This window comes from Triticum dicoccoides, chromosome 1B, assembly GCF_002162155.2.
Source record: "Triticum dicoccoides isolate Atlit2015 ecotype Zavitan chromosome 1B, WEW_v2.0, whole genome shotgun sequence".
Taxonomy (NCBI): Eukaryota; Viridiplantae; Streptophyta; class Magnoliopsida; order Poales; family Poaceae; genus Triticum; species Triticum dicoccoides.
The window spans coordinates 516,483,688-516,495,056 of record NC_041381.1 but is presented as its reverse complement, the minus strand read 5'-3'; the positions used below and the strand labels follow the sequence as shown (position 1 = coordinate 516,495,056).

Below are 11,369 nucleotides of genomic sequence, written 5' to 3'. Positions count from 1 at the left end.
GTGAGATTTCTTGAGAGAAACTCCACCAAGTGATAGATCCACTCCCTTTCGCTCTTTTGACCAAAGAAAATCATGATTTGAGCAAGTCTTGAGCATTTCCTCCCTTAATTTTGTTACTCTTGGAGGTTGGACACCTCTAGGTGGTAGGAGTTCTTCAGAGATGAATTATTCATTGTGATAACCTTTGAAAAGTTTGTGAATGTTTGGAGACCACCTAAAGGTGTGCCACTTGAGAAACGCCTTCATGGTATTGCCACAAGGAGAATAGAGTGAACCTTCGTGGCGTTGGTGCGCCCTCGTGGTAGGTAACATTTGCCCCTCCAACGGTGACTAGCTGCCCTTCAAGAAAGTGAACATCGTGATACATTCTTCTCTTCAGAGTTTCAGTTATCCTTAACCCTAACTCTTCACTCATGGTTATTTGTCTGTTGTCTTTACTTATATGATATTGTGCTTGCTACCAACTACTCCTATACGAGTTGTTGGATTTTCCCGAAGAGAAATGTTGATGTAGCACAATAATAGAAAACATTTGCCTTAGTTAAGAAACAAGGTTTTGGTTTAATCGAACCAATAGCGCCTTGCACAAAAATTAACCATACCCATGATAATCAATCACATATATGTATGTTTTTCTCAAAAGAAAAGATGCACAAAAAATATCTTTTTTGAACACAGTACAAGCGCAGACACTCACATACAGTCATCCTTATGAATGCACGCAGGCACACACATCCATCCCTATGAGCATCTCCAGGATACAGTACTGAGTCGACACAATATTTTAAGATTGAAGAAGTCATCATAGGCGCCTCATAAGTCGATGAGAACATCTCTTCCCACCGAACGAACATCACAGAAAAGTCTGAACACAAATTCAAAAAGTATGTACACCAGTGTCAAATCTAGAATTTAATCCCGGGTGGCATGGTTCCACCACAAGGAACTTATTCATTCATCTCAGCTACGAGCTAGTCTCAGTTCGCACAAAAAACATCTCTTGACATCGATTCTTTTAAGATGTCTTTGAATCGGATTTGGTATGCTGTTAGGGCATCCATCTCCATGGACTCGGTAATCACGTGTTTCCTTGGATGGATTCGAAATCATCAAATCTGCGCCCTCCATCCACCCAGCCAACGAATCCGAACCATCAAAATCTATCGCTTCCGCGGCCACACTCTCCATTTTTTTTACTGAAGAAAAACAGCAAAGGGTTTTCCGCCCCCACCACCATCACCTTTGCTCCTCTGACCTACCCCAAGCTGCCGGCCGACCCAAAGGCGGCCCGTGCCCTAGAGCCGCCGGCCTACCGCAGCACCGTCCACCTCCATCGCCGTCCGCGCTCCACCTCACCGCGCCCCCGCCGTCCGTCTCCACCCCGTCCGCAATCTCGGACATCCGTTTCGAGGTATGAGCTTCTCCACAAGTTTCGGGTGTGCCGGTGCACACCCCGCTCGCCATCTGGATCCGCCGCCGGCTGGGAAGACATTTCGTGGTGTCAGCGCGACGCAGTTCCTGAGGAAGAGGCGGTTTTCCGGTTGCCCTGGCCGATTCGAATGCTCCGCAAACTCGCGCCAATCTGGGCCGCGGCGCACCCCCAAGGACACCATGTACGACCTCCACCCCGAGATCTCGATGCTCTATGGAGAGGATAATGGTGCAGTTGCTGCCCCCAGCAAGGAGCAGGGTATCGGGAAAGCCATTGAAACCTTACCGCTAGCAGACGCTTCTATCGCCTACCGCTACAACGAGCCCCGGATTAAAGTCATTGGGGTTGGAGGCGCCGGCTCCAACGCCGTGAACAGGATGATTGAGAGCTCCATGAAGGGGGTGGAATTCTGGATCGTGAACACTGATTTCCAGGCTATGAGGATGTCACCCATTGACCCGGCAAATAGGCTGCCGATTGGCCAGGAACTGACAAGAGGTCTTGGTGCTGGTGGGAACCCAGAAATCGGCATGAATGCAGCCAAGGAAAGCCAGGAGTTGGTAGAAAAGGCAGTGTCTGGAGCTGATATGGTTTTTGTCACGGTATGTCCAGCTGCTTGTGCAAATCATGCTTTTGCTGTTGCTTAATTGATGTAGAATTTGTGAACTGCAACACCTTGCTTGTCATCTAATATAGAGATTTTAGAACACATCAGGAATTGATCTTACTTGAGAGTAACGATATCCTAGATAGACATGTTAAGTTGGAGTACTTATTAATTTACCCAAATATAATCATTTCTGTGCTTTGACTGCAAGGAATTTGATAATTGATATGCTCTATTGGTCGCCTTTGAACCTTCAAATCCATTTTACAGGCTGGAATGGGAGGTGGAACAGGCACTGGTGGAGCGCCTGTTATAGCAGGGATCGCAAAGTCTATGGGTATATTAACTGTCGGAATCGTGACGACTCCGTTTTCATTTGAGGGAAGAAGGCGGGCACTCCAGGCACAAGAAGGAATTGCGGCCTTGAGAAGCAATGTTGATACACTGATCGTAATCCCAAATGATAAGTTGCTGACTGCTGTTTCTCCAAATACTCCTGTGACAGAAGCCTTTAATTTGGCAGATGATATTCTCCGGCAAGGTGTCCATGGAATCTCAGATATCATCACTGTAAGATAATATGCTATGCCCCATGTTAGCTATTTTACATTTGTCAAATATGATTTCAAAGAGGTGGCATGTGATGTCTTAAGTGAACCAAGTTTGGTTTATAGTTTACACACTCATGTGCTTATGGATTAACAATCTCCTTTGACCATTTCCTTGTTCAGCATTTTTTTATGTACCAAAATCATCACCTTCACACTATGCACCGGGTTTAAATTATTACTGATTCCTAGTTCTTTCTTGACCCAACATTATATACACTTCTTTGGAATATCCAAACTACATCATCGTATCTTAATTTTTACCATTATGTATACCCAGTTAGCTGGAACAGGATAAAAGTAGAATCCCATTGTTGAATACTGCACTTTGTTTCTCCATTGTTTCTAGCTATTATCTTTACACAACATTCACTGCCTGTCTGCTTGTTATGCCATTTGCACGAGTCTGAAAGTTCATATATCTTTAGCCCATGTTTTTGTCAACATATTTACTCTGACTAGAGTTGCCTGATATATGCAGCTAAACATGTGATTTGCTGCTACCTTTTTTTGCTTGCAGGTGCCAGGTTTGGTCAATGTTGACTTTGCTGATGTACGATCAGTTATGTCAGATGCAGGTTCATCCTTGATGGGAATTGGAACAGCAACAGGTTAAATTTCAGGGGACCTTATTTGTTCAACATCAAATGCTGCATGCACATGTATACTGCCTTGCATTCATATAGAGTTAATGCTTGTTGTGAAACTCCTGAGGATATTGTGCTAATAACATAAATGGAATGTAGTTAATTACTTGATTTTCTCCGTCGAAAGTCATGTAACTAACCACAAGTTTCACTATTACTTGTGCAGCAGTATATATATATTTGTCAGTTCTGTGTGGCTTTATGCAGTTATATTGACTCCTAATCATGCTTAGATTGCATTTCTGGACATCATAGCATGCCAACAGCCACACCAACAACTGCTTACCCTCTCTCTTTTGTCCTGCTGTTTCTGTTGGCCTATCTGCAGGTAAGACACGAGCAAGAGATGCTGCACTCAATGCCATACAGTCTCCTCTACTTGATATTGGTATTGAAAGGGCAACAGGAATTGTGTGGAATATCACCGGAGGGAGTGACCTAACATTGACAGAGGTATCATACGCACAATCTCTGTTAGACAGAACGGCTTGTTGAAGTTATATGCTTAATAGTTTATATGACCTACTCCCTCCGTCCAGAAATACTCGTCGGAGGAATGGATGCATCTAGATGTATTTTAGTTCTAGATACATTCATTTTTAGACATTTCTCCGACAAGTATTTCCGGACGGATGGAGTACATAACAAGCTAAGCAAATCTATTTGTTTTTATAAGCTAAGTTAATTTAGAAGGCCTCATTTCTAAATCAGGCCTGATTCCTTTGTAACTTGGAGCTTGCACTGAGCCTGCTGCTAACATGGAAGAGCGTCACTAAATTTTTGAATTACTTTTGGCCTGAACCCATCATATATTTGGTCATCCTCTTTATAGGTGAATGCAGCAGCTGAAGTGATATATGATCTCGTCGATCCTGGTGCAAATCTAATATTTGGGTCTGTCATAGACCCATCATATACTGGTCAGGTAAGTAATCAGCGCCCGTCACAAGAGTCTTCTCGCCCAGCGAGAGATATGAAAATTGCATTTACTTTTAATCAAGTAAACCATATTGTACAATTCAAAGACCGTTAAAACACACCCTGGTAAACAAACGCATGGCATCATCCACAGGCTAATAACATGAAACCCCTTTCAGGTGAGCATAACTTTGATTGCAACTGGATTCAAGCGCCAGGAGGAAAGTGAAGTCCGACCCGCGCAGGTACACCCTCTTGCATCCCACCGACTACTTTCTGCTCACTTCCGCGCCCAGTGTTCTAATGTAAATCCTGGATGCTCAGGCTGGAGGCGATGTTAACCGCGGCCGCAGCTCCAGGTTCTCTTCATCTTCCCAGGACGAAGGCCCGAAGCTGCAGGTTCCCGAGTTCCTACAGCGGAAAGGGCGTCCAGGGTTTTCCAGAGGCTAAAGCATTTTTTCCAGTGTCATGAGCTTCTCAGTTCCTCTAGCAGTAGGCTCTTTGTTTTGTTTCGTTGCAAGCTTTAGGCGATAGACTGTGTGTGTGATAGCATTAGACTGCATATGAAAACCTATCTTTGTCAGCGTGTAACCATCCATGGCGGTCTCTTCTAAGCCATCGCATGGCCCTGTTTGGAACTTCTTTGTTCCTGCGGGAAATAAGCTGATTCTTGTGACATTCTCGTGCTGGAAACGCGCCTGGATCGCTGGGTTACATCGAGCCTTGATCTCGTGTTGTGTTGAAATAAGATCAGATGAAGAATTCAGGACAAGAGGTTGTTAGACGACGAGGTTTTGAACTACCGTATGTAGCATTATCTCGACATTTTCTCTTGCTTTGTCACGACCAAGTATGCCTGAATCGTGAATCACATGGATAGGGATGGTGGTCGAGGCAGCTCAGGTAGGCGCCTATTTTAAGCTGCAACTGACGCGCACGCAGCACGCGCAACTCATTGGCCTTTGCAGGTCCCGAACGCGCAATTTTGCGCTGCCACGGGGGCTCATCCGCAAAGCAGCCACCCGTTAGACGGCGCACGAAAGAGGAAAAGGGGAAGGGGGGAGCAGGAGGAACGCAACAGAAAACCAGTCCAGAGCCCGAAATCCACCAACCGGAGAAGAGAATCTCTCCCCTCGCGCTCCAGCGCCAGCGTGCCCGTCGTCGTCCTCCCCCGCTCCCGCGGATTCGAATCCGCTCGTCGCGGGCCGGCCGGATCCCGCTCGCTCCATGGCGGAGGGCTTCGGGCGCTGGGAGTCGGATCCACTCTTCCCCGCGGCCGAGTGCGTGCAGGACTCCGCCGACAGGTTCGGCTCCTTCTCTCCGCCTCCTTTCGTGATCTGCTGCCCGCTGGTGGAATTCCGCGCGTGGGAGCTTCGGTTGCTTGTCTCGCCGGATTCGCCGCCGCATTGTGGAGAATTCGGTGCGGGTTCTGAGCATGTGGCGCCAGTTCCGGAGCTCGGGAATCTATCGACGTGATTGTTTCTGCCTGGACTGGCATTTGCGACCAATAGGCTAGGTCCATGTTTTTGGTGAATTCCCAAAGTATCATGGTTGTCTTCGATGAGAAATCACTGGCAGGTTTCTGTAGCTTATCTATTGAGTTATAGATGCACCTGCAGTAGTTTATTGCTGTCAAATTAGGTTTTGGTGCACGCCTTCTGTTCAATCATATATATAGCTTACCTTATGAGAGAAAGCGAAACAGCTTTGCTAATGTGGTACAAGCTAGCAATCAGCCTGTGCCTCCACGTTTACAGAGGTTCTCTAGTATTTTTAGGATTTCTCTTGATAAGTACTCCCTCTGTAAGGTCTTATATTCCTTTACAGAGGGAGTGCTTCTTTCTCCATAATTCCATATGCTTCTTGTATCCTGCAATTACTGTGCATCACATCGATCTAAAGAAATTATAATAAACTAGTTGTTACAGTTTTCTTGTTTTTCTCCCAACTAACATGATATTTTATGTAAGGACTCTTAATCTCTGAATTTCCATGAATGGTCTGTTCCAGTTAGCATGAGAGCAGCTGGCAATCCTACAATTAGCATGGATGGTCTGTTCCAGTTAGCATGAGAACAGCTGGCAATCCTTCAATTAGGAATCTCTTGTTAGAAAAGGTTATAGCAAGAAATATAAGCACAGAAACACACCAAGCTTTGACCCAGTCATCATACCTGAAAATACTATGTTTTCTCATAAAGAGGTACTTATAAATGCTGCCTCAGAATTATGTACTAGTATGCAAGCACGTACAGTTTTAAGAGTTCCCCCAGTTTCCTAGAGGTTATGTGGTACAGTGTTAAGAGTTCCTCCAGTGTACTTATATTTTTTAATTAGCATGGAGCGTATGTTGTGCAGTTTGCTGACTGTACTCGCTGGATTTAATTTTGGTTGGGTTGCTGTACAGGATGGACGGTGTCTACCGCTTGCTTTTGCATGAAAAGAAAGTTATACAAGATGACACTTCAGATGCAAAACTTCATGCACCGATACAGTATGAGAGAGATGTGGTTACTGCTCTCGGAACTACCAAGTGGCAGGTTCAAACAATCAAGCTTTCCATATTTGACCATGCTAGTCCATTTATCCATGTTTCTGAGTTAATCTGCTTCTTTCTGCATTTCTTCTAAGACTTTTATTTTCCTAACTCTGGCAGTTGGAGCAATTTGAGAGGGAGGTGAATGCAGCTGCATTCTCTGATAAGTCAACTTCTAGGGAAAATGCAATCTTAAAATTTAGGCAATTCATTAGAGCTATAGCGGAGCAAATTTCTGAGGTGGAAGAAAGCTTGAAGACTCTTAGGACAGATTTCAGTAGAACTCCGAAATCTCCATACCCCTCAAGTGAACAGGATGGAGATGGGCTGGCATCTTTCCTTTCTGGTGGCAACAATCATAGTCATGCATACTACTCCACTGATACAAATGAAATTACTGAACTTAAGCTCGACAGTGCACCTATGGTGAATGGTTATCATTCTGCCCAAGAAGATACATCACGTGAACTCAGATATTCAGGAAATGATGTGGAAGGAGCATCCAAATTGCAATGTTCACGTGGAGAAAGTGCATCTGAAGTAGATCATAACGGTAGCACTTTGTGTAGTTTGGATGCTGATGATTCGCTAGGTACGAGCCATCATTACAAGAACAAACTGAGCAGTCAGTACCGCAGTTTTATGAGAAACTTATGGTTTACGAATAGAGACCATGAGAGCTTTACAAAGAGGAGGAAAGATGGAGAAGTTGTTGATAGCTTGAGAAATGGAAATATATTGCCTCCCTTCAACCTACGTACATCAGGAAGAGTATGCTATGATCTACAATATTCTCTGTTTGTTTGTATATTACAACCCAGACATTGTTTCAGCTTGTTAGTTTTTGAATATGATCTTGCAGTATACTAATTTCCCCAGTAATGACCTTCTATTGTTACCCCTTGCAGACTATGTATTGCTGGCCTGAACTTATCAAGAGAACATTAAGTAGATCTGAATATTCTACACGCTACAATCACCCTCAACTTTTTGTAGCAACATCACTACTAGTTGCACTTGCTGTCCTTGGTGAGTATTTCCGTGCATGCTGCTATGTTTCATATCTCTTTTTACACGTTCAGAACTTCAGATCAATCGACCATATCCCTTAGGAACAAGCAGATATTTGATTCATGTAAGCACACTATATTTGCAGCTGTCACATCAAAGACTTGAGTAGGAATGGAACAGTTTTTTAGTTTGTGTATTCTTTTTCTGTTGGCATTCATTATGTTCCATCACAAATACTTAGCTAGTGTGAAAACACCTGGAAAGCACCAACGTTGTATGCTCTTTAATAGTTTAATATCCTCAACATTCACTCTCTTTTTTATTTACCATTGCATTATGTCAATTAAGAGAACACAGAAGCCAAGCTCATTAAATAAAGAAAAAGTCCATTTTACTACCCTGAAGAAAATGGTTGGTTCACATAACCCCCTGATCATTTTTTCTGCTCCCTTAACCCCCTGATCTGTCCAATACCGTTTAAAAATTGTCTTGGGTGGGTTTGTTTAAGTGGTTTGCTGATGTGGATGTGGTCAAAGTGGCTTGTTGACCAGTAGGGCCCCGTCGTTAGGTGAAGAGGGCTGCCGACGCTCAGTCCTCATCCTCGGCCGCCTAAGGTGGGTTCTCCCCCTGGCCGGCTGCCCCAGCAGCGCCACGGCCGACCATGCCGTCGTGGGCTTCGGGGACGACCTCCAGCGTCTACTTCCCGGCCACCAGTTCTCTGGTCGTGCTCTCCTATGGCCCGGCTCTCTAGTCGGGACTCGATGACTACCCCTCCCTTCTCTTCCCGGCAGATGGGGACGAGGCTCTCCTCTAGACGAGGCCACCACGGGACTGCTTCAGTCGACGGCATCCCCACGCTGCCACCATAGACAAAAGTCCGGAGCTCCCCGAGCGCCCGCGGTCGCCACATGCGAGGCACATCATGGCCAAGTGTCAAACTGCCTCCGATGCTCCACAGCCTCCTTCAAAGTTCACGCGCGAGCGCTAGGTGAGCCCGGAGCTCTGTCACCGTTGTGGTCGGCGCACCGCCACCGGCTGACTGACCAGTCCGCTAGCCTAGGTCGCACCGCCATGGAGCCGCGCCACATGCTGCGTCCCACCGCTGGCTTGCCCGTTCCTTTTCGGAAGAAAATTGCAGCGGAGGCAGGGCATCAGCAAGACTGGCGTGCACCACCACGCTGGAGACCAAACCGTATAAGATGCTGGTTGCCTGGTTGGGCCTCCTCTGCTCTGCGCCCACGCTCGCCGTCGTTCGGCCACAAGGCTTGGTGTGGCCGGCTGATAGAGGTTCTAGCTTTTAGGGGCTTTTCTGTAAAATTAATGCCACAGACTACGTCGACGTCAACACTGGTCAACAAACTGCTTGACTACGTCCATGTCAGCAAACCACCTGAGCAAACCACCCAAAACTATTTCTGAACGGCATCGGATAGATCAGGGAGGGGGTCAAGGGAACAAAAAAAGAAAGATCAGGGGGTTATATGAACCAACCATTTTCTTCAGGGTAGTAAAATGGACTTTTTTCTTATATAAACTAAAAGAACTCGACCAATAGACATTAGCACCCAGGGTGTTTTTTAATAGAAGTGAGGCACCCTGTGAAGGCTGCGCCTCAACATGGGTGGGCAAGCTCGCAGACGCTTGCTCTTGCTCTATGTGAATCTAAGACAATAGAAAAGATTGGACCAAAGCATCCATGATGATGACAACGTTCTTTTGTAGGCAACACACATTGTTTGTTACTCACAGACTGTTGATCGGTCAAGTTTATCTATTTAACATTCTTTGGTAGGCAGCGTATATTGTTGCCAGCTGTTACTACTGTTCACATATCTTATATCTCGGATCATATATTTACATAACCTAACAGGCAGAAGTTAGTGCTTTACCTGCATCAAACCAAGCTAGTATTGTCCATAAGATGTATCTCTCTTGGCTTCTTCAGCTGATATGGTTTTGTCCATGTTGCAGGCTTGCTGGTTTTGCATGCCAAGTGAGGCGAATGAAGCGACATGTATCTAATTTTGGTCCCTGTGTATGTAACACTCACTGCGCGCTCGGAGTACCCTTATGTATGCATGTATCAGCCGCTGCGTTGCATCGCACCAATCGGGTCTGTGATCCTTCCCTATGAAGAAGGATACATAGGCTTCTGATCGCGGCACGATGCAGACAGAGGTTTGCCGACGTTTTTGCGCAGCTGATAACTGTGGTTGGCTCCTCGGCAGCGTGACCCAGCACCAGAGGAAGCTGTGATACTCCCGCTAATTGTCATTTTCTGGGTCCAAAACCACTGTACCATGCTGATGCCATTGTGCTAATCAACGATTGCCAGATCGGTGGGATGAACAGTTACTGCAGTTTTTGATTGATTGTGGCAACCTCAATGTTAATATATTTCTCGCGAATTGAAAAGTCCACTCGAACGGAGCTGATTCATTGTACCATATGCTGAGTTGTAAACTGCCTGTCTCTACCTGGTGATTATAAATAAAATAAATCTGCTTTGCTCATGGTGCCCGATCTCTGTTGTGCTATGTTTTGCGTGATTTGACCCGTATCAGATGCTACATACACTGAACACAAGCCTGATGTGCGGCACTGCGCCGGTCCGCTTTGAGTTTGTCTGCTGGATGCGCCTTTGCTTCACCTTTTTTGTGGAACCGGCAGGTGGGTCCCTGGTGTCAGCAGCCTACCCGCTTGCCCGATCCGGCCCCTGAGCCCTGCCAAGCGGCGCGACCCACGCCGAGAGCGGCCGCCTGATCTAATCAGAGCCGTGAACTAAACTACTCCAGTGATGATCCCTCTCGAAATAAGAAGCAGAGGAAAAATTGATCTAGGTCGCCCTGGCGCGATGCTTTGGCACTCCACACCGGCCAGCCGCGGCCTTTCGCCCAAGCCGCCAGCCGCGAGGAGGCGACCCACGGCCCACCCAGCGCGAGGACGGAAGAGGCGCGTGCCCCGGCAGCCAGGGCCAGCGGGCAGACAGACGGAGCCGAGCACTGCAGCAGAGAGTCTGCCTTCCTCCCCTATTAATAAGGCGCCGTGCGCGTGCTGGCCACCTCACCACCCCCGGCAGCATCTCGCGATCCCAAAGTCCAACCAGCCTCCGCCGCCTCTCCTCGCCTGCGAGGTCAGCGCCGCCTTCTCCCCCGTCTGTTTCGTCGGAGAAGGTACGCACCCCGCCCGTCGATCCACCACCTTCTTGGCTTCACTGATGATCGATCGATCGCACGCCGCGCCCCGCTCGGCTGCCCCGTTGTTTGTTGCTGTAGATCGCAGCCTTGGTTGTGATGCGCCCCCGGCTCCAGTGTCATGCCGTCATGTGCCGGCGACCGGCGAGTCCATGCGCGCCGGATCTGTGCCTGGTCGATAGGTTTTTGGCCCATAGCACTATACTACTGTCCATATCAGGGTGAGCTCTGGGGAGTGGGGACAGAACTGGTTTTTGTAGAAGAAATCCACTTGCTAAGTTATTAGGGGCTTCTAATTTGAACTCGTTTCAATTGGGACAGTGATTTGGGGTTGGTGTTGGTCTACGAGACAATCACATACTCTGCTGTACGTGTGAATGTGCCATCCGGGAAATGGACCACTCTTAAGCTTTGCAG

The 11,369-nt window shown here is 46.9% G+C and overlaps 3 protein-coding genes across 5 annotated transcripts in view; all 3 read left to right on the top strand.

Annotated features, from left to right (window-relative positions):
• The first annotated feature begins 1,218 nt into the window (after positions 1-1,218).
• On the top strand, positions 1,219-4,926 carry LOC119345791 (cell division protein FtsZ homolog 2-2, chloroplastic-like). The gene is made up of 7 exons (XM_037615681.1): positions 1,219-2,034; positions 2,310-2,609; positions 3,168-3,258; positions 3,623-3,747; positions 4,127-4,219; positions 4,392-4,457; positions 4,537-4,926. Exons 1-7 carry the CDS (start codon positions 1,414-1,416, stop codon positions 4,660-4,662), a joined length of 1,422 nt encoding a protein of 473 aa, XP_037471578.1. The 5' UTR covers positions 1,219-1,413; the 3' UTR covers positions 4,663-4,926.
• A 203-nt stretch (positions 4,927-5,129) lies between these two features.
• Positions 5,130-10,271, top strand: LOC119345805. Of its 2 annotated transcripts, none has more exons than XM_037615689.1 (5): positions 5,130-5,516; positions 6,619-6,751; positions 6,868-7,518; positions 7,656-7,776; positions 9,730-10,271. In XM_037615689.1, the coding sequence occupies exons 1-5, from the start codon at positions 5,440-5,442 to the stop codon at positions 9,753-9,755; spliced, it is 1,008 nt and encodes a 335-aa protein (XP_037471586.1). In that variant the 5' UTR covers positions 5,130-5,439; the 3' UTR covers positions 9,756-10,271. The 2 variants fall into 2 exon arrangements, with proteins under 2 accessions (XP_037471586.1, XP_037471582.1); XM_037615685.1 differs by lacking the exon at positions 5,130-5,516 and adding an exon at positions 5,545-6,414.
• Positions 10,272-10,679: 408 nt separating this feature from the next.
• The window catches only part of LOC119345769 (ferredoxin-6, chloroplastic-like), a 1,943-nt gene continuing 1,253 nt past the window's right edge, over positions 10,680-11,369 (top strand). Inside the window, exon 1 of one of the 2 annotated variants that reach the window (XM_037615676.1) lies at positions 10,680-10,931. Coding sequence is in view for 1 of the 2 variants with exons in the window: in XM_037615671.1 (XP_037471568.1) it covers positions 11,052-11,173 (122 nt within the window). In the remaining variant the exon portion in view is untranslated. Of the gene's footprint in view, positions 10,932-10,956; positions 11,174-11,369 lie in introns of those variants that run through there. The other variant, XM_037615671.1, reaches the window with a different exon arrangement.